Here is a 27803-nt window from a genome sequence, read left to right as displayed (position 1 = left end):
TGCTGCGCGTGAAGCCGGTTGCGGCGAAGGCGGACGAGGCGGGGTGTCGGTGCGGTGGGCGCGGTGGTGACCCTGGACGTGCGTCGGGCCCTTCTCGCGGATCGCCTCAGCTACGGGGGCCCTCTCGGGGGAAGGGGCCTCAGTCCCGGACCCCGGCGAGGCGTCCCTTCTCCGCTCCGTAAAAGTGTCCATCTCTTTTTTTTTTTTTCTTCTGTTGTGGCATATGCTGCAGGTGCCTGCTCGTTTTTCGTATGTGGGTAACAACATTTAACTATGTATATATATTTCCGAATTGGTTTAACTGCCACCCGCCTGAATCTATTTAAAATCTAATTTTTTTTTATTTCAACCGCCCGACCCGACCCGACCCGCGGATAAAATCTAATTGTTTTTAATTTCATCCGCCCGATCCGCGGATAATCCGCGGACTCCGCGGTTGTGCCCGCAAACCGCGCATCTCTATATATATATATATATATATATATATATATATATATATATATATATATATATATATATATATATATATATATATATATATATATATATATGAAATACTTGACTTGGTGAATTCTAGCTGTAAATATACTCCTCCCCTTTTAGCCACGCCCCCGTCCCACCCCGACCACGCGCACCCCCACCCCCACTCCCCACCTCCCGAAATCGGAGGTCTCAAGGTTGGCAAGCAGGGGCGCCGCTAGGGATTTTGGGCCCCATGAAAAGAATCTTTACAGGGCCCCCAACACAGTGTCATTATTTTTTCTGTATTATAATTTCATCATCATTAGGGGCCTCTCTGGGGCCCCTCCATCATGGGCCCCTAGAATCCGTCTCCTTTATCCCCCCTTTTCGGCGCCCCTGTTGGCAAGTATGCCCAAACAAGACCTAGAGAAGTTGTTCTAATGCCCTTCAGTGTCTTTGGGTTCAAACATATACGATGGAGTTGATTTCCTTTGGGTTCTCCAGCGCTTCTTGTCCCACGCTGTCCACTTTCCCATGCACACATCTGACATGCATTTCCATCTGCGCACCAATTCCATCTCCCTAAGCTGCTGCCAGTTGGTCCACAGGCACTGAATGAGTCCTCCAGTAATCCGCGAGGAACATGAGCTCACTTTGCTTCCTGGGAAATGTACACAAGGTTGTTGTCGGAGGGCAAGACAGTGAACATCTGGCTGGATGATTTCCCACATGGTGTGCCATGCCAGATTTGTCCTCTCGAGGAGCCTTTTTCTCAAGGCGTGACGGTGGTCCGCAGTAACGGGTGTGGAGATGAGGCCCCGGCCAGTGAATTGGAGCGTTTCCAAAAGTGTACGGGTGTTAAACCTTCACCAACTTCTGCACACGAGTCTGAGAAGTCGCGCTGATGTGTGTGTGCACAGCAGCTGCAGGAACCGACGGCAGGTGCTGCCAGTTGGGATCTGGGACCACCTCGCGTGCTCCGATTGGACAATATCCCACGGGATTTGAACACAACGCGCCATTTACAGAGATGTGATGAGTGTGTGAAAACATGAGGATTTTTTTTTAGCGTGTTTCTTCTCCATTCGGCAGTCGGTGCTCACGTGAATAATGAAAACGTCGAGTTGCCCGCCATTTGTTTTTTTTCACATGACTTATGGCTCCTCCCCCCCCCCAATGACTGCACACATGATACCCCGATGCGCAGAATGAACTTTTCAGCGCGTTTGTCTCATCAATCTCCTCCCACTTCCACCGCCCGGCCAAAACCTTTCCTCCCTTGTGATGCCGACTTGTGAGAATTTGACTCGTTGGTCTCCAGGCGGATTTCTTCGATGGGAATTCACTTTTCCATCAATCCTTTCATGAAGAAGAAGATGGGAAATCTGAAAAGGACGAGAATGTATTTAACTGTCTGGACACTAGAGATGCGCGGTTTGCGGACACAACCGCGGAGTCCGCGGATTATCCGGGGGTCGGGCGGTTGAAATAAAAAAAAATTAGATTTTATCCGCGGGTCGGGTCGGGCGGTTGAAATAAAAAAAAATTAGATTTTAAATAGATTCAGGCGGGTGGCAGTTAAACCAATTCGGAAATATATATACATAGTTAAATGTTGTTACCCACATACGAAAAACGAGCAGGCACCTGCAGCATATGCCACAACAGAAGAAGAAGAAAAAAAGAGATGGCAACGCCGGCAGCAAACGTGGTACGCGACAAACTAAAAAAGGGAATACTAAAGACCAGGGGAAAAAAAGGCCAGAAAAGTTCAGCGTGGACTCGTTTTTATGAGGTTGTAAATCAGGATGATAGTAATGCTGGCTACGTGATTTGCAAGAGCTGCGACGCTGTTTATGTCTACGACAGTCACAAAACCGGGACATCTAACATGGTGCATCACATTTGTGCAAAACCCCGAATCTCCACAAACACCCTGAGCATGAGCAGTTTCGTCCGCCGTGATCCCAGAAGAGTGCCACAGGATGTTAAAACAAGATAGAACGCAGCTGCCTGCAGCAGTTTGAGTGGCGCGAGCGCGCTTGGAGGTGCGCTCAGCGTGGCTCCCAGATGATTGCGCACTGGTGTGCGTCTGGGCCGTGACAGCGTGGCACGCATTGAATGTCTCTGCTGCATTGGATCAGTCTCCTTTCTTTAACAGGCAAAAGCTTTATAACCTCACTAATGCCTTGCATCGTCTATATTAGATATATAACAACGGGCGGGTGCGGTTTTGATTAAATGTTAGTTCGGGTGGATGTGGATGGTTGACGACTTTTGTGATGCGGTTGCGGATGAAATAATTGCCTATCCGCGCATCTCTACTGGACACACAAGAAAAAATCAATCAATCAATCAATTCCTTTATTGTCATTGTCATAATAACACTTAAGTCATACATGAACAACGAGATTTTGTTTGAGCTTTGTCCAGCGGCATAGAAACTGCATTGAAGTGCAGGTTGACAATAGTTTACATTTTAGCATTGTCAGGAAGATGGCAAATAGAGGGACGTGGGGGTGGGAACAGTCGGATGTCTGATGGGTGTTACGTTGATGTTGCAGCAATGCAATGTCCAGAGCACAATTATTGAGGTGGTGAAGAGTGAGGTAATAAGATGGTCCGGGGCAGCAAAGGGGCAGGCTGTTCATTTAGCAGTCTCACAGCCTGGGGATACAGACTGTGAGACATTCTGGTGGTCCTGGCACGAATCGATCTATACCTCCTTCCAGAGGGTAGCAGGTTGAAGAGGCCATGTGCTGGGTGGTATCTGTCCTTCAGGATGTTGTGTACTCGCTTTAGGCAGCGAGTTTTGTACATGGCACTCATCTCTGGGAGTATTGTCCTTGTAATTTTTCCCCGCCGCTTTAACCACTCGCTGGAGGGCCTGTTGGTTCGCTTTAGTGCAGCTAGCAAACCACACTAAAAATCCGTAAGTGAGGACACTGCTGATGGCACAGTTGTAAAAGTTGACCATTGATTTCTGCGGAATGTTTGCGCATTTTAGTTTCCTCACGCATGAAATTATTATTTATATATATATATTTATTACTATAGCTAGATAAGATACAGTGGTACCTCAACTCACAAGCTTAATTGGTTTTGTGACGGAGCTCTTAACTCAAAACACTTTTTTTTTATTGATTGTTTTTAATGATCAATTTCAGTTTTTTTGTGTCTGTATAACATACTTGCCAACCTTGGGACCTCCGATTTCGGGAGGTGGGGGGGTGGGACGGGGGCGTGGTTGGGGGTGTGGCTAAAAGGGGAGGAGTATATTTACAGCTAGAATTCACCAAGTCAAGTATTTCATAGATTATATATACATATATATATATATATATATAAGAAATACTTGTCGTTCAGTGAATTCTAGCTATATATATATATATATATATATATATATATATATATATATATATATATATATATATATATATATATATATATATATATATATATATAATAAATACTTGAATTTCAGTGTTAATTTATTTACACATATACACACACATAACACTCATCTACTCATTGTTGAGTTAAGGGTTGAATTGTCCATCCTTGTTCTATTCTCTGTCACTATTTTTCGAACCATGCTGAACACCTCTGATGATGCATTCAGTGTGGCACGCACAAAAGTGCTTTCATCAAATGCACTAGATGGCAGTATTGTCCTGTTTAAGAGTGTCACAACATTGCTGTTTACGGCAGACGAACTGCTTTACGGTATACAAAAACGTGACTGCTGTTGTTGTGTGTTGTTGCCGCGCTGGGAGGACGTTAATGAAACTGCCTAACAATAAACCCACATAAGAAACCAAGAACTCGCCCTCCATCATTCTACAGTTATAACGTTATTGGGCATGTTTGCTGTTTATGTTGTGGGTTAGCGGACTCAGGTCCTCATGGACCTGAGTCCGCCTGAATTTCGGGAGATTTTCGGGAGAAAATTTGTCCCGGGAGGTTTTCGGGAGAGGCGCTGAATTTCGGGAGTCTCCCGGAAAATCCGGGAGGGTTGGCAAGTATGCTGTATAATGTAGGTATATGTTTATAATGTATTTCCAGACTTAGGGGACACCTTGTAGCACAGTATCTTGCTATAGACTTAGACTTCCTTTTATTGTCATTCTAATTTGAACTTTGCAGTACAGATAAGAACGAAATGTTGTTGCATTAGCTGGTTGTAGTGCAGGATAAAAGAGCAATAAGGTGCAGATATAAATAAATAGATTACTGGACAGATAAATATATTGCACTTTTGCATATAAAATATACTGTTATGTGTGGCTTTGACGCATCGTGACGTGATACAAAACGGGTAAATAAGGACTAAAAAGTCAGAAGAAGAACTTTTTCACCAATGCATAAATGAGTCAAGAAACTTGTGAGTTGAGTTGCTGATCCTTCCCGCGCTTCCAATTGTCTTTCTGGCTTGAAATGTAAAACGTCAGCAGAGAACGTGAAAAAACAGTGAGTGTTTTGAGTGAGGATGCTGGTTTGAATCTTTCCTAGCGTGTAGTTCTGCTTCCAAGTTACTTCCAGTTTCCCCCCCACAGCCCAACATGTAGCCTCTTTAGTCTGTAGAAGTCTGCAAACATTCTATATACCGTATTTTTCGGACTATAAGTCGCAGTTTTTTTCATAGTTTGGCCGGGCTCCAGTGCGACTTAAATATGTTTTTTTCCTTCTTTATTATGCATTTTCGGCAGGTGCGACTTATACTCCGGTGCGACTTATACTCCGAAAAATACGGTAATTGAATATTTTTGTGTTATATTGATTTTTAAAATTGTATTTTTAAATCAAATTTAATAATCAATTTAATACACAGTATATTGTTACGTATAATATGTATTGTTTTTTTTATTATTTCATGAATTATTGGAATTATTTTATTTAATTCTGATTATTTTAAAATAATTATTTATTCAATGTTTTCGATTGTCATCCGGGAGGAGCTCAAAGTAAAGTCACTGTTCCTCCACATGGAGAGGAGCCAGATGAGGTGGTTCGGGCATCTGGTCAGGATGCCACCCCAACGCCTCCCTAGGGAGGTGTTTAGGGCACGTCCGACCGGTAGGAGGCCACGGGGAAGACCCAGGACACGTTGGGAAGACTATGTCTCCCGGCTGGCCTGGGAACGCCTCGGGATCCCCCGGGAGGAGCTGGACGAAGTGGCTGGGGAGAGGGAAGTCTGGGCTTCCCTGCTTAGGCTGCTGCCCCTGCGACCCGACCTCGGATAAGCGGAAGAAGATGGATGGATGGATAGATGGATATTTTCGATTTATCATTAAATTATTTTTATTTTTTTGGTATCTTTTTTTCTTTTCTTTAATCCTGTTGGCCCCCTTGGGAGCATAGGGCGTCTACCATGGATCTCCACCTCACTCTCTTCTGCGCAATGGTCTTAACCTCTTGCCAGGAGATCCCCATCTTGGTCAGTTCATCCAGTTGAGTTTTGATCTCCCTGGCTTCCTCTTGCCTTGAGGGTTATAGTTCAGGGCTTGTCTTGCTATGATTCTCGGATCCTTCCTAAGTGTATGGCCGATCCATCCCCACTTTCTGCTTTTGATTTCATTTTGAATTTGCTCTTGGTTCATGCGTGTCCACAGGTCTACATTTGATATCTTGTTGGGCCACCAAATCCTCGGTATGTACCTGAGACAGTTGTTAATAAACACTTGTAGTTTATTGATGATTGATTTGGTGGTTTTCCAGGTTTCACAGCCATAAAGAAGGACAGATTTTACATTTGTATTGAAGATTCTGATTTTGGTGTTTCTGGAGAGCTGGGAAGAGAGCCATACAGGTCGGAAAGTTCTAAAGGCATGTCTTGTTTTGCCGATGCGCAGCTCGACATCTTAATCAGCTCCTCCATCTGTGCTGATGTTGCTTCCCAGGTAGACAAACTTGACCACATCTTCAAGGGAGTGCTCCTCGATTGTCATAGGTTGATCGGATTTGATGTTGAGCCTCATGACCTTGGCCTTCCCAGTGTTTATCCTGAAGCCTATCTGTTTACTGTGTTCATGCAATCTGGTGGTCTTGCGTTGAATGTGTGTGTGTGTTCCTGAGATCAGAGCCAGGTCATCAGCAAAATCAAGGTCTTCTAGTTGTTCAAAAGGGTTCCACTGTAATCCTGTCCTCTGACCATCCACTGACATTTTCATTGTCCAGTCAATGGAGATAAGGAAGAGGAGGGCTGACAGTAGACAGCCTTGCCGTACTCCTGTTTTTATAAGGAGGGTGTCCGGGAGCTTACCATTTGAGATGACTTGACCTGTGAATCCATCATACATGCATTTGATTATGTTGACCAGTTTTATTGGCATTCCATAATGTTGGAGCAGTTTCCATAGGATGTTTCTGTCTAGATTGTCGAAAGCCTTTTCGAAGTCGACAAAGTTTATGAATAGCGATGACTGCCATTCAATGCACTGTTTGACAATTATTCTGCAATGTGATCTGTACAGGAGTTGTTTTTCCGGAAACCTGCTTGTTCTCTCCTGAAAATCATGTCTAGTGGTTCTTGTATTCTGTCCAGGATAATTCGGCAGAGGATTTTGCTGTATTTTTCTGTCTAATGTATATGTGTTCTATGTCCAGATTTTAGGGACACCCTGTACTATTATATTTTCAGCTCACGCAAGACTTTTAGTTTTAATGTTTGTCTTTCTCTCCAGTTCCAGTTGAGTCCATGGTGTACTGGCCTCTCACCCTCATTCAGCTGGGATAGACCCCAGCTGTTCTGTGACTCAGAACAGGATTAACAGTTTAGTAAGAGGATGTGTGGACTGTAATCAGGATTTGGTGTGATAATGGATAGTTAAACAATTGTGAGAAACTAATGAGAGAATTGATAGAATGGACTCCGCAAGTTTGCAATGTAAATACAATTCTGTGTGAATGTCGTCTGTCTGTGTTGGCCCTGCAATGAGGTGGCGACTTGTCCAGAGTGTACCCCACTGGGATAGGCTCCAGCCCCCCACGACCCGGAGAGGCACAAGCGGTAGGAAATGGATGGATAGATGTTGAAATTAGACCCATGTTCCCAAACACACCTCTTAACCTTGTAAAAGTGCCCACCTATTCATTTTCTATACCGCTTATCCTCATTAGGGGTGTGGGTAAGCTGGAGCCTATCCCAGCTGACTACGGGCGTACAGGGTACACTAGTCGTCAAACCACCATTCCAACCCACGTTCATTCGGACAATTCAGAGCCTCCAATGAACCAGACGTGGATATGAAGGAATGTCGTCGGAAGCTGGAGAACCCAGAAAAAACCCACAACAAACTGACAATCGAACCCAGATCTCCCGGTGGCGCCTTCTGCTAACCACGAGGCCACCATGCGGGCCTCAATGACAACGTAAACAAAGTTAATACACAGGCTTACCCAATCAGAGGCCCTCCAAATTGAAGGCAGAATGCAGGGATTGGTTTTCCCAGCTGTCAATCACAGACAACTCTGCTTCCTGTAACAAGTGTGTATTCTCTGGGCCGCGTTGTTTTTTTCCCACTGCTCCAAACGGGGCTATAACCCAGGTTGCCAGGGTGAAAGGCAAGCGTGCTGACTACTGAGCTGATAGCGCAGCCAATTTTCCGGGTTCGCAAGCACTATTCTCGAAGTTGCGAAGGAGCTGTATTTATGAACAAAATACTTTGGTTAGTGCGTCTGCCTCACAATACGAAGGTCCTGGGTTCGATCCTGCGCTCGGGATCTTTCTGTGTGGAGTTTGCATGTTCTCCCCGTGACTGCGTGGGTTCCCTCCGGGTACTCCGGCTCCCTCCCACCTCCAAAGACATGCACCTGGGGATAGGTTGATTGGCAACACTAAATTGGCCCTTGTGTGTGAATGTGAGTGTGAATGCTGTCTGTCTATATGTGTTGGCCCTGCGATGAGGTGGTGACTTGTCCAGGGTGTACCCCGCCTTCCGCCCGATTGTAGCTGAGATGGGCTCCAGCAACCCCTGCAGCCCCGAAGGGAATAAGCGGTAGAAAATGGATGGATGGATATTTTTGCATTGTTGCTGTTCTTTTGAGTAAAATACAGTATATATATTTTTTTTCGAACTGTGTTTTCGGGGCAGGTGTGCGAGGATCGGCAACCCACGGCTCTAGAGCCGCATAGCGTCGCCTAGTGGCTCCCTGGAGCTTTTTCAAAAATGTATGAAAATGGAAAAAAAATTAGGGATAAATATAATTTTTGTTTTAATATAATTCCTGTAGGACAAACATGACACAAACCTTCCTAATTGTTATAAATCACATGGTTTATGTTAAACATGCTTCACTGATGAGAGTATTTGGCGAGCGCCGTCGTGTCCTATTTTCGGCGGTTTTTGAACTCACCGTAGATTGTTTACATGTACAACTTTCTCCGACGTTGCCACAGAAAGACGTGTTTTATGCCACATTTTCCTTGTCTTATTTTGTCCACCAGAATTGTGTTGCTGTGCGTGAATGCACAAAGGTGAACTTTGTTGATGTTATTGACTTGTTGGCGTGCTAATCAGGCATATTTGGTCAGTGCTTGACTGCAAGCTAATTGATGCTAACATGCTATTTGGGCGAGCTGTATGTCTGAAATATGCTCCAGTGAGGGACTTTGAGGGGAGGGGGTACTGTCACGACCTCCTTCTGCTGTGTGTTGATGGTTCCGATGTCCGTGAAGGCCATACTTGCCAACCCTCCCGGATTTTCCGGGAGACTCCCGAAATTCAGCGCCTCTCCCGAAAACCTCCCGGGACAAATTTTCTCCCGAAAAACTCCCGAAATTCAGGCGGACCTGAGTGACGTGTTGACAACACACAACAACAGTGTCTACCGTAAAGCAGTTCGTCTGCCGTAAACAGCAATGTTGTGACACTTTTAAACAGGACAATACTGCCATCTACTGTACATGCATATGTGACCCACCCATAATGTGTCACGTTTTTGTGTTGATTTATTTATTTTATTTTGTGGTTTGAATTCGTTTTTGGAGCTGTCATTACACATTTATCAGTATTCACATTGGTCAGTAGGGGGCAGTAGGGCGTTTCTTCCCAATTGAATGCTATCGCCTGCAGACCAGAAGTGTCTTGTCATTCTGATGAGCGCGACCAGTCTGTGAACAATTGAAACGTCCTGTGTGCTTTTTCCTCCTGTATAACAGGTTAGTTTTGGTGAATCAACTCACTGAATAATATCCCTGTGATCTTTATAAGTTTAACTACACATTCTGATGGTGGAGCCTAACTCTAAAGTGTTTGTGAGTTGTAGTTTGTAAATGAACACTGAAATTCAAGTATTTATTTAATTTATATATATATATATATATATATATATATATATATATATATATATATATATATATATAGCTAGAATTAACTGAAAGTCAAGTATTTCTTATATATATATATATATATATATCTTAACCACGCCCCCAACCACGCCCCCTGCCCCGCCCCCACCCCCCAACCCCCACCTCCCGAAATCGGAGGTCTCAAGGTTGGCAAGTATGGTGAAGGCCCCTTGCATGGATGTGATTGGGGGGAATGAGGAAGTGTCAGAGTGCGGAGAGGACCAAGAGTTGGGGATTCATGATGTTGGAATTGAGCACTGCCTTTGTCGGGTAATTAGTTATTTCTGACAGCCCTAATTTGTAGTTATTACACAAAATATTTGCTTTGTCATTAATACCACAAATCTAATACTTCAGTTTTTGGTTCAGCTTTTGTTCAAATGTACCTTTCCACATTTACAGTAAGCATGAAAGTTTCCGTTGATACCAAGCTGAGCCATGTAGACTTTGTCTCTCAGGATGTCCTTGTCTCTTCCTCCCCTGCAGAGCAGAGCAGTTTGTCTCTGCTCCAGCTGATCGGAGATCCGCCGCCCGATGAGATCGACCGTGTGAGCGGGCCGAGCGGGACCCCGACCTATGTCTTCACTTCTGCCGCTGCGACGGGTCAGCCGGCTCTGGCCCACATCCCCAACCCTTTCTACCGCCACTTCTCCCTCCTCTTCCACATCAAGCCGTCCACTCCTGCCGCCTCCGTCCTCTTCTCCATCACGGACGGGCCCCAGAGGCTCATGCACGTCGCCGTCAAGCTCGGCCCCGTGCAGTCGGGGCGTCAGAGGGTGCGGTTCTTCTACACCGAGCCCGATTCGGAGGCGTCTTACGAAGCGGCGAGCTTCGAGGTGCCGAGCATGGTGGGCAGGTGGACTCGTTTCTCTCTCGCGCTCTTTGAGGACCAGGTGACCTTCTACCAAGGATGCGAGTCGGAACCGCGGGTGGTCAAGTTTGAGCGCTCACCGGACCCCATGGAGCTTGACCCAGCAGCCGGGATCTTTGTCGGTCAGGCTGGGGGAGCTGATCCAGACAAGTTCCAGGTTAGCAAGTCGGGGTGGGATAGACTGCTAACAAGTCTGGTATCCAGGGCTTTTTGTGGCCCTGAACAAGATTTTATATGTGGCCCCATTTTGGTCTTTTATATTACTCGCATACTGAGTATTGTGTTTTTTATGCTCTCGCTCAGGGGGGTCAAACTGGTTTTCATTGAGGGCCACATCGCAGTTATGGTTGCCCTCAGAGGGCCGCTTTTAACAATGAGTATTACAGTATATGAATATACATGTAAATATATATAATGCATTAACAATATATATTTTTTACATAAGCTGCAAAAAATATTTACATTTTGAAACTGGCAGCTCAGTTACCAGAATTTTACAGTAAAAGCAGTGTTTTTTTTACAGCATATAAAAAAATAGAATAAATGGAATGGAATGGAGAAACAACACCACTGTTTTTAGTGGTAAAATTCAAGCAACAGAGCTGCCAGGTTTGTTTGTTTTTACCGTAAAATCTTGTTGTTTTAATGTTTTTTTTGTTTGTTTTTTAATGTTTTAGTGTCTTACTGTATATGGGAAAAAACAGTACCAATGTTGATTTTACAGTAAAAAAACTCAGTCGGCGGAATTCAACCGTAAAGTCTATTGTTAATTTTACAGTCCACAATTTGATCGATCATTTGTTTTGAAATCATAAGTCAAGCAGATATTTAAGTACAGTATTTATCTTTATTTTAACAAAAACATTTTTTTGGAATACATTATATAATATTTAAATTTTGATCATTTAGAATTTTAAAAGATGTGCAATTGCATGCAGTACATGATTTGAATGTCAAAAGGGAAAGAACAAATATATTAAGTAAGAAAAGATGAAGCATTTTATTAACGCATATTATTTCCAGGTTTTCGCGGGCCACATACAATAATGTGGCGGGCCAGATTTGGCCCCCGGGCCTTGAGTTTGACACCTGTGCTCTAGCTATGTATTCAATTTATTTTTAATAATTCCTACTTCATGGAAATGTATTTATCATGGCCAGGCCCGGAACCAATTAACTGTACTACTCTTGGCAACCAGAAGTAGATTAGTAGTTTTTATATTTAGATATATTTAGATATTAAGAAATACTTTATATTATTTATATTTTGCAAGTTATGTATACATTTCAACTTTAAATAGTCACGTGTGAACAATAGACGAAAAGACTACATTGACAATGCAATTCAGTTTGATTCAATATCATGTGTTTATTTTCCACATATGAAAAGGTCAAAGAAAATAAGTCCAAGGGGGAAATAAAAGTGTTGGATATTTGCTACCGCAGTGAAGTCAATTCAAAACTGCTATGTTGCTTTGACAATAATTGAAAAAGTAATCAAAATACAATAAATGTCCAAAAACTATAAAAAAAATAACATTCTTTAGACATTATATCTTTAGGGAAAATGTTCAGCTACAATTTAAACTTCAATGGTACAGTCGTTTTAGAAAAACAACCGTAAATTTGTCATGATGATAGCTTTGGAAGCTATGCTAAATTAGCAATTATCTTGAATTAACTTGATCAACCAAACTAAACTCACACAGAAAAATTAAAGCATGTGGGAGCCATTTTGATTATTTTTCTTTCTTAAAACCATTAGGGCTCCCCTCAATTTTGGTGAATGTTAAAGGTCCCGGGGACCCAAAAGGGTCTTATTCACTTAAGTGTTAAAAATAAGTCATATATTAATTGTTTTTTAACTTTTGACACTTAAATATCTATAGATCAACTTCAGATCTATCTGTTGCCATAAAGTTTTTTTTATTTAATTTTTTTATGTTTTATGTCCTTTTACCCTTTTTTTTTTATGACAAAAACAATATGCAAAACTTTCCACAAAACTATTTGGAGCTCTAAATAGGTAAATAATTCATGACAACATTGCCTTTGATCATTATTATTTTATGAACAATGACAGTTAAAAAATAAAATCTGACCAAAGGTCTCAGGGATCCGAAAGGCTACCACTCATGAAAGTGCTAAAATTAGTCATACATCCATATTTATTATTATTTTACGCTTTATTTCCTAGATCACAGGTGTCAAAGTCAAGGCCCGGGGGCCAGATCTGGCCCGCAACATCATTTTATCTGGCCCGCAAACACCTGGAAAATGATAAGTGTCAATAAAGTACTTCATATTTTCTCACTAAATGTAATTGATTTTTTTCATTTTGACAGAGAAAACATTAGTACTGCTTGAAATTGCATACCTTTTAAACTTTAATACTATCCAATATTGCAACAAATATTACAGTATATTATCATATTTTCCAAACATGTTTTTGTCTAAATAAAAATAAATAAAAAATACTTAACTTTACAGCTACCCATCAAATTAATAAAAATGACAATACATTTTACGTTCTTTTTTACAGCATATTACTGTAAATTGGAAAAAAATACTACTGTTTTTTTGCGTAAAAATTCTGTTGACTGAGCTGCCAGTTTTTGACAGTGAAATATACGGTTGTTGTTTCTAACGGTGTGTTGCTGTAAATGGAAAGACGGTAGATTTGTTTTTATGGTAGAAAAACTGTACTGTTTTTACCATGAACAATATCATGTTGTAAAAACACAAAAATTCTGGCAATAAGCTGCCAACTTTTTCCGTAAAACCCCCTGTGGAGGGAGAGTGTGATCAGCGCGCTTGAAGGAGCAAAGGTCGCCGCCTCTGTCAATGGGGTTGAGGGCGCAGCACCATCGGCTAGGGGCGGGGCATGTGCGGGACGGCGAGACACAGCTGGCAGGTGATTAGATTTCACAGGTGGTACGTGGTGATCTAATCATCTGTTGTCTTTAACAGTAGGCGGCCGAGAGCAGAGGGGAAGAGAGGTTACGGGCGTGGCTGAAAAGTTGCGTCCTGCTTTAGAGAGAACTTGCTGAAAACAATCTGATGATTAAAACCTTGTTAAAACCTACACGCTTAGCTCCGGTGCTGTGTCTAACAGTGGAACTACAGGGAAGTACCTCCACACCCCCCAAAAACAGTGGTACTGTTTTTCCATTTACCGTAAAATGTTGTAAAAAAAAATTAAAAAAACACTATTTTACAGTTAAATTTTGTAAATGTAAAGATTTTACTGTAAAATCAACAGTCTACTTAAAGCAGTTTATATAACTAATATTCATAGATTATTGGCTGTTACAAGCGGCCCTCAGATGGCAGCCATAACTGCTATGTGGCCCTCAATGGAAACCAGTTTGACATCCCTGCTCTAGATCAACTTCAGATCTATCTGTCAATTATGTTTGTATTTTTTTGAGCAGATACAAAGTAAGCAACTGCTTGCATGGCAGCTTTGCGTTATTAGTGTCAATATAGCAACATTTGTTTGATACATTACACTTGTTTGCTTTGTCATTTCAATGATGTCTTTTTTTGTGATAGTATCTTTTAAATTGGTTACTTAAATATTTGCTGTGGGCTGCAAATGGCCCCTGGGCCGCACTTTGGACACCACTGGCATAGAGTGTTTATGCTGCTGGTAACAATCCAATTAAAAATGAATACGGTATTGTAGATACTGATACGATACTACTAAGTTGAAATGACAACAAAACACAGATACGTCCCTACATGTGGAAATGAACATAGAAGTCATGATATCGACCCTATCAGTCTTTGGTTTTTGACCTCCTATGTAGCTCATCACAGCTGGATGCAGAGGAGGAAGACCACTGACTTTTGGCTTGTTCTCCCTTTTGTGTCTTTAGGGTGAGATTGCAGAGCTGAAAGTGGTGGGAAACTCTCACGCAGCCGAGCGGTTGTGCGACGACTCCGACGACGACACAGACGCCGTGAGTATTCTTGCGTTTGAACCCCTGAAGTCTTAATGACCTGACTCGTCTGGCAGGCGTCTGGTGACTTTGGCAGCGGCGAAGGCAACACAAGGCAAACACAAGTCTCGGTCAAGGTCAGCGCGCTGTCAAACACAAACACTTTTGATTATTTGACACAACTCGGCAATGGAGAGTTCAAAGAGTTCAGTTGTATTCTATTTCCAGACCACACCTGCATCGTTCAGGCCCGTACCAGAACCTCCATTGATAGCTTCAAAGGGAGGCAGACTGAAGGAAACAGGTAACAACATGATTGTTATTACTGGAAATGAGTTGTGAGTTTGCTAAATTGTAAAAGTGTGTTTATGTCTGCAACACTGCCAGGATTCTGGGTTGCAATGTGGTTTGCGTTAGAGGTGGGCGGCACTGCAAATGCTGGTCTGCATCCAGTGCAAGTACAACATATTGCTGTGTGAATTCAAACCAGAATAAACCACAGGAGAAATATTTTAAGCAAACAAAAGGATTTGAGGGTGCATGGGAGTTTGCCCAACCAGTCTACATGTGCTTTGTAAATGGTAAATGGTTTATACTTGTATAGCGCTTTTCTACCTTTTTAAGCAACTCAAAGCGCTTTGACACTATTTCCACATTCACACACACATTCACACACTGATGGCGGGAGCTGCCATGCAAGGCGCTAACTAGGACCCATCAGTAGCAAGGGTGAAGTGTCTTGCTCAAGGACACAACGGACGTGACTAGGATGGTAGAAGGTGGGGATTGAACCAGTAACCCTCAGATTGCTGGCACGACCACTCTCCCAACTTCGTCCCCTTTGTGGACTTGGAGAAGCCATTCGACCGTGTACCCCCGGGAAGTCCTGGGGGGAGTGCTCAGAGAGTATGGTGTAACGGACTGTCTGATTGTGGCGGTCCGCTTCCTGTACGATCAGTGTCAGAACTTGGTCCGCATTGCCGGTAATGCGGACGCTGTATCGATCCGTTGTGGTGAAGAAGGAGCTGAGCCGGAAGGCAAAGCTCTCAATTTACCGGTCGATCTACGTTCTCATCCTCACCTATGGTCATGAGCTTTGGGTTATGACCGAAAGGACAAGATCACGGGTACAAGCGGCCGAAATGAGTTTCCTCTGCCGGGTGGCGGTCCTCTACCCCGTATGATCAATGTCAGAGCTTGGTCCGCATTGCCGGCAGTAAGTCGGACCCATTTCCAGTGAGGGTTGAACTCCGCCAAGGCTGCCCTTTGTCACCGATTCTGTTCAAAACTTTTATGGACAGAATTTCTAGGCGCAGTCAGGGCGTTGAGGGGATCCGGTTTGGTGGCTGCAGGATTAGGTGTCTGCTTTTTGCAGATGATGTGGTCCTGATGGCTTCATCTGGCCAGGATCTTCAGCTCTCATTGGATCGGTTCGCAGTCGAGTGTGAAGCGACTGGGATGGGAATCAGCACCTCCAAGTCCGAGTTCATGGTTCTCGCCCGAAAAAGGTGGAGTGCCATCTCCGGGTTGGGGAGGAGACCCTGCCCCAAGTGGAGGAGTTCAAGTACCTCGGAGTCTTGTTCACGAGTGAGGGAAGAGTGGATCGTGAGGTCGACAGGCGGATCGGTGCGGCGTCTTCAGTAATGGGGACGCTGTATCGATCCGTTGTGGTGAAGAAGGAGCTGAGCCGGAAGGCAAAGCTCTCAATTTACCGGTCGATCTACATTCCATCCTCACCTATGGTCATGAGCTTTGGGTTATGACCGAAAGGACAAGATCACGGGTACAAGCGGCCGAAATGAGCTTCATCCGCTGGGTGGCGGGTCTCTCCCTTAGAGATAGGGTGAGAAGCTCTGCCATCCGGGGGGAGCTCAAAGTAAAGCCACTGCTCCTCCACATGGAGAGGAGCCAGATGAGGTGGTTCGAGCATCTGGTCAGGATGCCACCAGAACGCCTCCCTAGGGAGGTGTTTCAGGCACGTCCGATTGGTAGGAGGCCACGGGGAAGACCCAGGACACTTTGGGAAGACTATGTCTCCCGGCTGGCCTGGGAACGCCTGGGGATCCCCCGGGAGTAGCTGGACGAAGTGGCTGGGGAGAGGGAAGTCTGGGCTCCGCTGCTTAGGCTGCTGCCCCCGCGACCCGACCTTGGATAAGCGGAAGAAGATGGATGGATCTTTTCCTTGCCCACATAAGGGCAAGGAAAAACTCACAACCCAGTGGGATGTCAATGTGAATGACTATGAGAAACCTTGGAGAGGACCGCAGATGTGGGTGACCCCCCCTAGAGGAAACCGGCAGGGTGCGAGGGGGGGGGGGGGGTGTCGAGGGGGTCTAGCATAATATTGTGAAGTACAAAGAAGAAGAACCATTATAAACATTCTGAATTCATCTCATCCATCCATTCATTTTCAAGATAATCTATCAATCAATAATCAATACAACTTACTTCACCGAGTGTTATTTATTTTTATTGTGACTACTTATGGAGTATATTGTGAATAAATTGAGAACAGGAAGTGAACAAAAGTTTTAGAAATAAGCTCTGTTACTTCCTACTCCTTTTGTTGAATAGAGAAACTGGAAATTGTGATGTATCATGTTGTATGCATGCATGTGTGCTGTGTCATGTTGTATGCATGCATGTGTGATGTGTCATGTTGTATGCATGCATGTGTGATGCATCATGTTGTATGCATGCATGTGTGATGTATCATGTTGTATGCATGCATGTGTGATGTGTCATGTTGTATGCATGCATGTGTGATGTATCATGTTGTATGCATGCATGTGTGATGTATCATGTTGTATGCATGCATGTGTGATGTGTCATGTATGCATGCATGTGTGATGTGTCATGTTGTATGCATGCATGTGTGATGCGTCATGCTGTATGCATGCATTTGTGATGTATCATGTTGTATGCATGCATGTGTGATGCACCATGTTGTATGCATGCATGTGTGATGCACCATGTTGTATGCATGCATGTGTGATGCACCATGTTGTATGCATGCATGTGTGATGTCTCATGTTGTATGCACGCATGTGTGATGTCTCATGTTGTATGCACGCATGTGTGATGCATCATGTTGTATGCACGCATGTGTGATGCATCATGTTGTATGCATGCATGTGTGATGCATCATGTTGTATGCATGCATGTGTGATGCATCATGTTGTATGCATGCATGTGTGATGCATCATGTTGTATGCATGCATGTGTGATGCATCATGTTGTATGCATGCATGTGTGATGCATCATGTTGTATGCATGCATGTGTGATGCATCATGTTGTATGCATGCATGTGTGATGCATCATGTTGTATGCATGCATGTGTGATGCGTCATGTTGTATGCATGCATGTGTGATGCGTCATGTTGTATGCATGCATGTGTGATGCGTCATGTTGTATGCATGCATGTGTGATGCGTCATGTTGTATGCATGCATGTGTGATGCGTCATGTTGTATGCATGCATGTGTGATGCGTCATGTTGTATGCATGCATGTGTGATGCATCATGTTGTATGCATGCATGTGTGATGCATCATGTTGTATGCATGCATGTGTGATGCACCATGTTGTATTCATGCATGTGTGATGCATCATGTTGTATGCATGCATGTGTGATGCATCATGTTGTATGCATGCATGTGTGATGCATCATGTTGTATGCATGCATGTGTGATGCATCATGTTGTATGCATGCATGTGTGATGCACCATGTTGTATGCATGCATGTGTGATGCACCATGTTGTATGCATGCATGTGAGATGTCTCATGTTGTATGCATGCATGTGTGATGCATCATGTTGTATGCATGCATGTGTGATGTCTCATGTTGTATGCACGCATGTGTGATGTCTCATGTTGTATGCACGCATGTGTGATGCATCATGTTGTATGCACGCATATGTGATGCATCATGTTGTATGCATGCATGTGTGATGCATCATGTTGTATGCATGCATGTGTGATGCATCATGTTGTATGCATGCATGTGTGATGCATCATGTTGTATGCATGCATGTGTGATGCATCATGTTGTATGCATGCATGTGTGATGCATCATGTTGTATGCATGCATGTGTGATGCATCATGTTGTATGCAAGCATGTGTGATGCATCATGGTGTATGCATGCATGTGTGATGCATCATGTTGTATGCATGCATTTGTGATGTATCATGTTGTATGCATGCATGTGTGATGCACCATGTCGTATGCATGCATGTGTGATGCATCATGTTGTATGTATGCATGTGTAATGCATCATGGTGTATGCATGCATGTTCCAAATCAACTCAAACTCAACTCAACTCCACATTAAGTACTAAATTACTTGACTAATAAACACATTTCCCAGCTTTAAATGATCTTCATTGATTGGTCGCAGTAATTCTAATTTGGCTGTAAGACTTGAAAGTTGTCTGGCCACCCTGGCCTTCAAAATAAAAGCATTTTATTGTAGCATGTACATTTTGAACCACCTTAGGCACTTTATTCTCAATCAGCTATCTTTTTTTTTTTTGAGAATTGATTTGGATTTATTTTTAAATAGTAAAACACATTTCAGTTTATTTTAGTATGTTTTTGTTGCTGGTTAAAAGGGCATTTGTTTTGATATAACAGGCTTGTGGCTTGAACAGCTTTTAAAACATGTCTGTGTGGACTTTTAAGATGTGTACGTCAGTACCTGTGTCCTAAATTGTCCATATATGTTAGTGTAAAGATTTATTTCTTTATGTTTAGACCTTGAATATGATAAGGAAATGAATGAATAAAAGGAGTTGGATGATGAAATAGCTCCCTCTACTGGGCATTTTGCCGCATTATTTCTATTTTAGCACAGCCAGAAGCAGCATTTGCCCAATGACTGTTTTCCTTCTGACATGTCACTGGTCCATCAGGTGGTGTCAGAGGAGGAAAGGGTGACCGAGGAGAGAAAGGCACCCAGGGGGACAGAGGCCCCACGGGGCCAAAGGGAGACTCAGGTTCAGGATTCTCCACACAAGCTGGAGGTAGCGGGCAGAAGGTGGAGAGTTTACTTGTTATGTCCTTATCTTCCAAACATTTCCATGTACATTATTTCTTTAACAAGTGTCTTTTTTTAGGGCGAAAAGGGAGATAAGGTATGAGGACTTTATAATTTCCACATATTCACTTTTTGTCATTAAAGTTACTCAAGCTTACCGATAACTTTTCCTGGTCACCAGGGTAGTACCGCTTTTGGAACTAAAGGAGAGCGTGGGGATCAGGGTCCCCCAGGGCCTCCTGGGCCTTTGGGACGTGCTGGCGAGGTACTCCACATTGGGGACGGTTCTTCCTTGCAGCAGTCGTCCGGACCCCCCGGACCTCCAGGCAGAGATGGGTTGCCAGGTCCAGCAGGAGCTGATGGAGAGCCTGTGAGATCATTTTAGAAAGATAAATAATGACTGATTTCATCTGTTTCTTCGTAAATGCATCTGACTGATGGTTCATGGTGTTTCAGGGCGACCCGGGAGAGGATGGAAAAACTGTAAGTGATGAGGCTTTACTGGTTTACTAAATATAGCCAGTGTTCAGTAAATCATGTTTTATGTGTATCTCTTTAGGGTCCTGCAGGGCCCCCGGGTTTCCCAGGAATTCCAGGAAGTATTGGTGCTCGAGGCCAAAAGGTTGAATTATATTTAAACTTAAGTCGATCATTCATCTGGTAATTTATTAATTTTGTGATCTGAACTTCAGGGCGAGCGAGGCGAAGGACAACCTGGACCCAGAGGTCCCCCAGGACCTCCCGGACCAGGGACTGGAAGTCGCCCGGTATGTCCGCTCCTTTCACACACGATGAAAATTGACAAACTGTGACAGAGTTTTGGTCGCTTTATTTCAATCAACCAATCAATCAATCAATGTTTATTTATATAGCCCTAAATCACAAGTGTCTCAAAAGGCTGCACAAGCCACAACGACATCCTCGGCTCAGATCCCACATCAGGGCAAGAAAAAATTCAACCCAATGGGATGACAATGAGAAACCTTGGAGGGGACCGCAGATGTGGGGACCCCCTTCCTGGGCGACCGGTGCAATGGACGTCGAGTGGATCTAGCATAATATTGTGAGGGTCTAGTCCATAGGGGATCTAACATAATAGTGAGAGTCCAGTCCATAGTGGGGCCAGCAGGAGACCATCCCGAGCGGAGACAAGTCAGCAGCGCAGAGACGTCAACAACTGATGCATAGACATGTGGTCCACCCCGGGTCCTGACCCTGGACAGCCAGCACTTCATCCGTGGCCACCGAACCTGTGCCCCCCCTCCACGAAGGAGAGGGGGGCAGAGCAGAAAAGAAATGGCAGATCAACTGGTCTAAAAAAGGGGGTCTATTTAAAGGCTAGAGTATACAAATGAGTTTTAAGATGGGACTTAAATGCTTCTACTGAGGTAGCATCTCTAATTGTTACTGCTAGAACATTCCATAGTACTGGAGCCCCAATAGAAAACGCTCTATAGCCCGCAGACTTTTTTCGGGCTCTGGGAATCACTAATAAGCCGGAGTTCTTTGAAGGCAGATTTCTTGCTGGGACATATGGTACAATACAATCAGCAAGATAGGCTGAAGCTAGACCATGTAGTATTTTATACGTAAGTAGTAAAACCTTAAAGTCACATCTTAAGTGCACAGGAAGCCAGTGCAGGTGAGCCAGTATAGGCGTAATATGATCAAACTTTCTTGTTCTCGTCAAAAGTCTAGCAGCCGCATTTTGTACCAACTGTAATTTTTTAATGCTAGACATAGGGAGACCGGAAAATAATACGTTACAGTAATCGAGACGAGACGTAACGAACGCATGAATAATGATCTCAGCGTCGCTAGTGGACAAAATGGAACGAATTTAGCGATATCACGACGATGAAAGAAGGCCGTTTTAGTCACACTCTTAATGTGTGACTCAAACGAGAGAGTTGGGTCGAAGATAATACCCAGATTCTTTACCGAGTCGCCTTGTGTAATTGTTTGGTTGTCAAATGTTAAGGTGGTATTATTAAATAGGTGTCTGACTCCTGTATTCTTCTTCCATAGACGTTTGTTGATATGGAGGGATCAGGATTCTCGGAGTGGGATAAGATCAGGGTGAGTTCAATTGACAAGCCCTAAAATAACACTCACACAGGGATTTGAACAACACTTGGGTTTACTTAACACTTGGTTCCATACTGTTTGATATACTTCCTTGGCCCAAACACGGTTGGAAGAGGTGGGCCTGGGAATTGGCATGATCGCTTATCATCACCCAACCTGAACCTGTTGAAGTCGACATCCCTGATAACATAAGCAGTTTTCCACTTGACGTAAACATAGCAATTGCTATTGCTAAGCTATCACATGTACTTGTGACTTTTGCCAAGCACACTGTTGTTGTTTGTGGTTACCAGTAGGAAGAACCATGTCGAGCTGCATGAATAACTTGGCTTTAATAAAGACTTCAGGAGGACAGCAATTTTACATACGCACTGCATGAGAGAGTGGTAATAACTGATTCCCTGATGTGCACACCCTGGTGGTGTGTTCGAAAATTACAACAACAAAACAGTCATTTTACCAAATGATCTACACACACGATTGATAAACATACAAGTGGGTGCATTTTGTTAGTTGGCTCAGTGTGAGTGCCACTAAATAATAGAAACTGGAAAGATGTTGGTATTTATCATCTCGTGGTGTGCTATTCAGGAACTTCGTGGCCCTCCAGGACTTCCAGGCCCTCCAGGCCTACCTGGGGTTCCCGGTACATCAGTTGCACTCGGTTCCAATGGTGCAGTGGCCTTTGGACCTCCTGGATCACCTGGAAGGGATGGAGCCTCCGGTCTACCAGTGTGTGTCTATCTGTACTTTAGCTTGGAGACCAGAATTCTAAATCAGTTCAAGAGGATCTCTACTTGTTTGATCCTGTGTGCTGTTTAGGGGCCTTCTGGGCTTCCTGGTCTACCGGGTCAACCTGGACTCAAAGGAGCAAAGGTGACTTAGGTCATGTTGTCCAGAATTTGGCCAGTTTAGGTATCCTAATCAGAATGTTTCTCCAAAGGGTGACTCTGGTGAGCTCAACCTTCAGGGAGCAGCTGGAGAGAAGGTAGGTGGTTACATAGACCTGCAGCTTCATCCTCATCATACTTGGATCTTTCTGGTGGTTTCTTCTGTTTCCGTTATATTGTTCATTACCAGGGTGTAAGTGACACTTCCTGTTTGTACCAGGGTTCTCGTGGGGACCCTGGACTGCCAGGAACGCATGGACAGACTGGGCTGGCTGGGCTTCCGGGTCCCATGGGTCCATCTGGGCCTCCAGGACCACCTGGGCCACCAGGGTCACCAAACTCCTTTGGCTTTGTGAGTAATGGGCCGACATACTCACTTTATGTTCATTGTAACACAACTTGATAGTTTGTGTTGTCGGACTATAGGTGCACTCTAGACTCGGTTTCATGTGGCTTTGTTTGAGTAATTGAGTAAATATTTGACTAATTCAATGGACTAGTGCCCTCATAAATATTGCATACTGCATGTGCAGGCTGACCGAGATGGCTTTGAGAGGACCAGCAGCATACCGGGCCCACCAGGACCACAGGTAGCCAATCATGCCAAAGCTTCCTGTTGTCACATTCAGACACGCCATCATAATGTTTGTGTTTTCCAGGGTTCTCCAGGAATCCCAGGTCTACCGGTAAGTATGTGTTTTCCTTTGTTTCGTGTTGCTATGGTAACTGCTACGCAACGCTTTGTATCGATATACGCCTGCTGTACTCATACGCTGGAAGAAAAGTCAGCTAAATGCTCAAGCAAGCCACTTTCAGAAAAACAGAAGAGCATTCAAACAACAAGCACTTAAAGAAGGCAAATGTTGAAAACCAAACAAGCAGTCCGAGACCAGCGAATGTGATGGCGAATTTCATAAAAGAAAATGGAAAACACTTTGCCTTTCCAACAGTACAAGTGACATTCCTCCACCGCTAAAACTTATTGAACAGGCAGCCCCATTTAGTAGTTCTTATACACGAGCAAGAATTGAACATGTTTACATTCACATTAACGTCTTCTCTTAGTGTTGATACCAATACCATCCATGTAGACCTTGTGCACTGCGGGGGGGAAATATTTTGCATATGTCAAAGGGTTTAGGATAGGATAGGATAGGTCTTTATTGTCATTGCAACAAGTACAACGAAACTATGTTTTCAGCACAAACCCGTTCAAGATTAAACAAACAAACAGTGTACAGGGTTACAGAACAAGAACGCTGATGGGTCGCCACGAGGCACCCCGTAAAAGGTGGGGAAAAATGTAAACCGCTGGGGAAGAAGATGAATAAAAAAGCGTCCATTATTGAGGTGTCCTCTGGGATGTTTTCAGAACAGCCTACTCCTGTTGTTGGAGCGTCAAGGCCATTCGAGGGCAGTCAAATCGTAGATTTGTTTTTCCGCGAGCAGACATTACAGTTTCTTGTCTGTTCTATTCGTCCATGCTGGCCCTCTACTATCCAGTATTTCCCTTACCAGCTTTTCCATGATGTGATCCATCTTGCGATTCAGTTCAGAAATCACTCCAGTCTGTGATCCCACAGCCCGGCCCAAACCTTCCATTGCGACGAACAGCCTTTGGGCTCCTTGAGTGGCTGTCATCGCCTTACGAATTTGAGATGCCCAGCATTGCTCTGGTTTACAGAGGAACTATGATGATTTTACTATTTAAAACCCTTCCTTGTGGTCTACATAATATGTATTGGACACGTTGTTGTAGATTTTCCGCATTTATCTGCAAGATGTTTGTTTGTGGATTGCAATTGAAACCACGCCCCATCCTCTCCAAAAGTATCAGAATTTTTATTTTTAAAATGTACACTCTTAAATATATATCCTGAAAACGAACACCGCCGGTGTTTTTTTACCAGACACTTCATAAACATATTGATTCACCTGGTCACAACATTAGGTACAACTGCGCATGCCCCGATGGATAGACTCCTCAGCTGCATTAAAAAAAAAGCTGCTTTTGCCAGCATTTATGTCATTGCATGTCACATGTCTGTATTATTGTGTGCATGCCAAAATTAGATGAAAACACTCTATCTTACCTTATCTTGTGTTTCCTCACACCAAGTGGTAATGTCGCCGTCTTTTTACGTTTAAGTTTAGCAACTGATACAATTTTTTTACTGGTCCGTCTTGACAAAACAGTCCTGTGTAAAATGTCGTCAAGACAAATAAACACGGAAGTGATGATCTTATAGACATCAGCGCAAGTGGACATGGCGTTATACAAGAATGAACAACACGCCATCTCCAGGCAGGAGCCTTGCGGGCTGCATACTAGAAATGTCCACATTAGCAAATCTGTCAATCAGTGACTTCACTGATTCCCCGCTGGTAAAAAAAAATATTTCAAAACACAGCGGAAATAGGCATCCAAAACTGTGTGTAAGTTCACGCCCCAATGCCATACCATGAATTGATTAACGTGGACCCCGACTTAAACAAGTTGAAAAACTTATTCGGGTGTTACCATTTAGTGGTCAATTGTACGGAATATGTACTGTACTGTGCAATCTACTAATAAAAGTTTCAATCAATCAATCAATCAATGCACACTTTGGCTTTGTTTAAAGGGGAACATTATCACAATTTCAGAAGGGTTAAAACCATTAAAAATCAGTTCCCAGTGGCTTATTTTATTTTTCGAAGTTTTTTTCAAAATTTTACCCATCACGCAATATCCCTAAAAAAAGCTTCAAAGTGCCTGATTTTAATCATCGTTATAAACTCCCGTCCATTTTCCTGTGACGTCACATAGTGAAGCCAACACAAACAAACATGGCGGAAAGAACAGCAAGCTATAGCGACATTAGCTCGGATTCAGACTCGGATGTCAGCAGCTTAAGCGATTCAACAGATTACGCATGTATTGAAACGGATGGTTGTAGTGTGGAGGCAGATAGCGAAAACGAAATTGAAGAAGAAACTGAAGCTATTGAGCCATATCGGTTTGAACCGCATGCAAGCGAAACCGACGAAAACGACACGACAGCCAGCGACACGGGAGAAAGCGAGGACGAATTTGGGGATCGCCTTCTAACCAACGATTGGTATGTGTTTGTTTGGCATTAAAGGAAACTAACAACTATGAACTAGGTTCACAGCATATGAAATACATTTGGCAACAACATGCACTTTGAGAGTGCAGACAGCCCAATTTTCATCAATTAATATATTCTGTAGACATACCCTCATGTCAGCAGGCCAGGGAAGCTAGGGTTGATATTCTTCTCTTGATCATCTTCGGTGGCATAAGGGACGGTGTGAGCCAAGACATCCAGGGGGTTTAGCTCGCTCGTCTGCGGGAACAAACTGCCGCCATTGCTTGCCGTGCTAGCGAGGTCCTTTGTCCCTGAATTGCTCACACACTCCGGCAGATTCAATGGGGGTCTGGCGGCAGATTTCTTTGACTTTATCGTTGGAAATGCATCTGCTTTGAGTGTCGCAGGATATCCACACATTCTTGCCATCTCTGTCGTAGCATAGCTTTCGTCGGTAAAGTGTGCGGAACAAACGTCCAATTTCTTGCCACTTTGGCATCTTTGGGCCACTGGTGCAACTTGAATCCGTCCCTGTTCGTGTTGTTACACCCTCCGACAACACACCGACGAGGCATGATGTCTCCAAGGTACGGAAAACAGTCGAAAAAACGGAAAATAACAGAGCTGATTTGACTGGGTGTTTGAGAAAATGGCGGATTGCCATTTTGACGTCACAACGTGACGTCACAACGTGACGTCATCGCTCCGAGAGCGAATATTAGAAAGGCGTTTAATTCTCCAAAATTCACCCATTTAGAGTTCGGAAATCGGTTAAAAAAATATATGGTCTTTTTTCTGCAACATCAAGGTATATATTGACGCTTACATAGGTCTGGTGATAATGTTCCCCTTTAACTATGCGAGTGCACACATTGCCCGTCCCCTTAAAAGGGGGTGGAGGGGTCGCATTAATATCCAATGAAAACTTTGACCTAAGACCTAACCTAAATAATAAATATGAATCATTTGAGGTGCTAATAATGAAGTCTGTCACACCGTTACCTCTCAATCTGGCTGTTATCTACCGCCCCCCTGGGCCCTATTCAGACTTTATCAGTGAATTTTCAGAGTTTGCCGCTGATCCCATGACACCCGCAGAAAACATAATTCTAATGAGGGATTATTATGTTCATATTCAGACCCTCCGTGAGTGGCGCTCTATACTATAATTGATAGCTGTGGTCTTACACAAATAATAAATGAACACGGTAGATGATAGTATGATAGATCTAGTCTAGGTCTGGTGATAATGTTCCCCTTTAACGTGAGTAGCCAACATTGTAACAACATTTATTAGTCAGAAGAGACGAAAATCACCTTAGGTCCTTTTAAGAAGTTATGTTCGATTGCGAGTTCAGTTGTCATTCTGATTTCTAGGGCCGACCAGGTTTACCGGGAAGCAACGGTGAAAAAGGAGCAGAGGGACAAAGAGGGCCACTAGGAATCCCAGGTCTGGATGGGTTTCCAGGAGAGACAGTAAGTTGGCAAATGAATTCCAAGAAAAAAAACACAAATAAGTAAAAATACACTCCTGAAAGGTGAATGTAATGTGTCCTTGTTTGGTTTTAGGGGGTGAAAGGGGATAGAGGAGGGAAGGGAGAACAAGTAAGTTCAATATTTATACAATGGTTAAAGAAAGAATCTTTACGGAAATGTTCTTGTCAAAGGGTTTTCCAGGGCGTGACGGTGGACTACCTGGACCTCCAGGGCCTCCGGGACCTCCTGGCCGGATCATATACTCGACAGACGGTGATGTAAGTCCGAGGCGAAAGTGGAGATACCTTCTATAACAAGCCACCATGTGTCACCTAATCCCTCTTACTAATAATGGTCACTGCATGGCTCGTTGTGTGTTCACCTTACTCACCCAACTTTGTCTTGCTGTAGTATAACAACGTTTATTGGAGAGAAGGGTTGCAGGTGAGTGGATGCTGTCGCTGCTCGAGAACCAACATCCCTCTGATCTCACGCATTCACATCTTTTGGTTTGTCTCTCCGGCAGACGGGGGCAGGAATTCCAGGCCGTGCTGGATTTCCCGTAAGTTCCCTTGAAGTACAATGCAAGAAAG

At 43.7% G+C, this 27803-nt stretch overlaps 1 protein-coding gene and 1 long non-coding RNA gene across 3 annotated transcripts in view; one reads left to right on the top strand and one right to left on the bottom strand.

Annotated features, from left to right (window-relative positions):
• Positions 1–27803, top strand: part of LOC133578330 (collagen alpha-1(XVIII) chain-like) — a 51381-nt gene that overhangs the window by 9727 nt on the left and 13851 nt on the right. Inside the window, exons 2-23 of one of the 2 annotated variants that reach the window (XM_061932672.1) lie at positions 10298–10839; positions 14564–14647; positions 14704–14763; positions 14855–14930; positions 19540–19664; positions 19744–19761; positions 19846–20034; positions 20121–20147; positions 20224–20286; positions 20357–20431; positions 21693–21743; positions 22344–22484; positions 22575–22628; positions 22696–22740; positions 22863–22994; positions 23176–23232; positions 23302–23328; positions 27112–27210; positions 27304–27339; positions 27402–27488; positions 27622–27654; positions 27737–27772. In XM_061932672.1, coding sequence (XP_061788656.1) covers positions 10298–10839; positions 14564–14647; positions 14704–14763; positions 14855–14930; positions 19540–19664; positions 19744–19761; positions 19846–20034; positions 20121–20147; positions 20224–20286; positions 20357–20431; positions 21693–21743; positions 22344–22484; positions 22575–22628; positions 22696–22740; positions 22863–22994; positions 23176–23232; positions 23302–23328; positions 27112–27210; positions 27304–27339; positions 27402–27488; positions 27622–27654; positions 27737–27772 — 2057 coding nt within the window. The remainder of the gene's footprint in view (positions 1–10297; positions 10840–14563; positions 14648–14703; positions 14764–14854; positions 14931–19539; positions 19665–19743; positions 19762–19845; positions 20035–20120; positions 20148–20223; positions 20287–20356; positions 20432–21692; positions 21744–22343; positions 22485–22574; positions 22629–22695; positions 22741–22862; positions 22995–23175; positions 23233–23301; positions 23329–27111; positions 27211–27303; positions 27340–27401; positions 27489–27621; positions 27655–27736; positions 27773–27803) is intronic. The other variant, XM_061932674.1, reaches the window with a different exon arrangement.
• Positions 693–27775, bottom strand: LOC133578332 (uncharacterized). The gene is made up of 3 exons (XR_009811844.2): positions 27602–27775; positions 19823–20032; positions 693–1847 (listed from the first exon to the last, which is right to left on the bottom strand). It is a non-coding gene; the product is annotated as an uncharacterized lncRNA (long non-coding RNA).

The sequence above is a fragment of the Nerophis lumbriciformis genome, linkage group LG38 (genome assembly GCF_033978685.3).
Source record: "Nerophis lumbriciformis linkage group LG38, RoL_Nlum_v2.1, whole genome shotgun sequence".
In the NCBI taxonomy this organism is placed as follows: Eukaryota; Metazoa; Chordata; class Actinopteri; order Syngnathiformes; family Syngnathidae; genus Nerophis; species Nerophis lumbriciformis.
The sequence above is the reverse complement of the archived record's forward strand: the minus strand, read 5'-3'. Positions and strand labels throughout refer to the sequence as shown.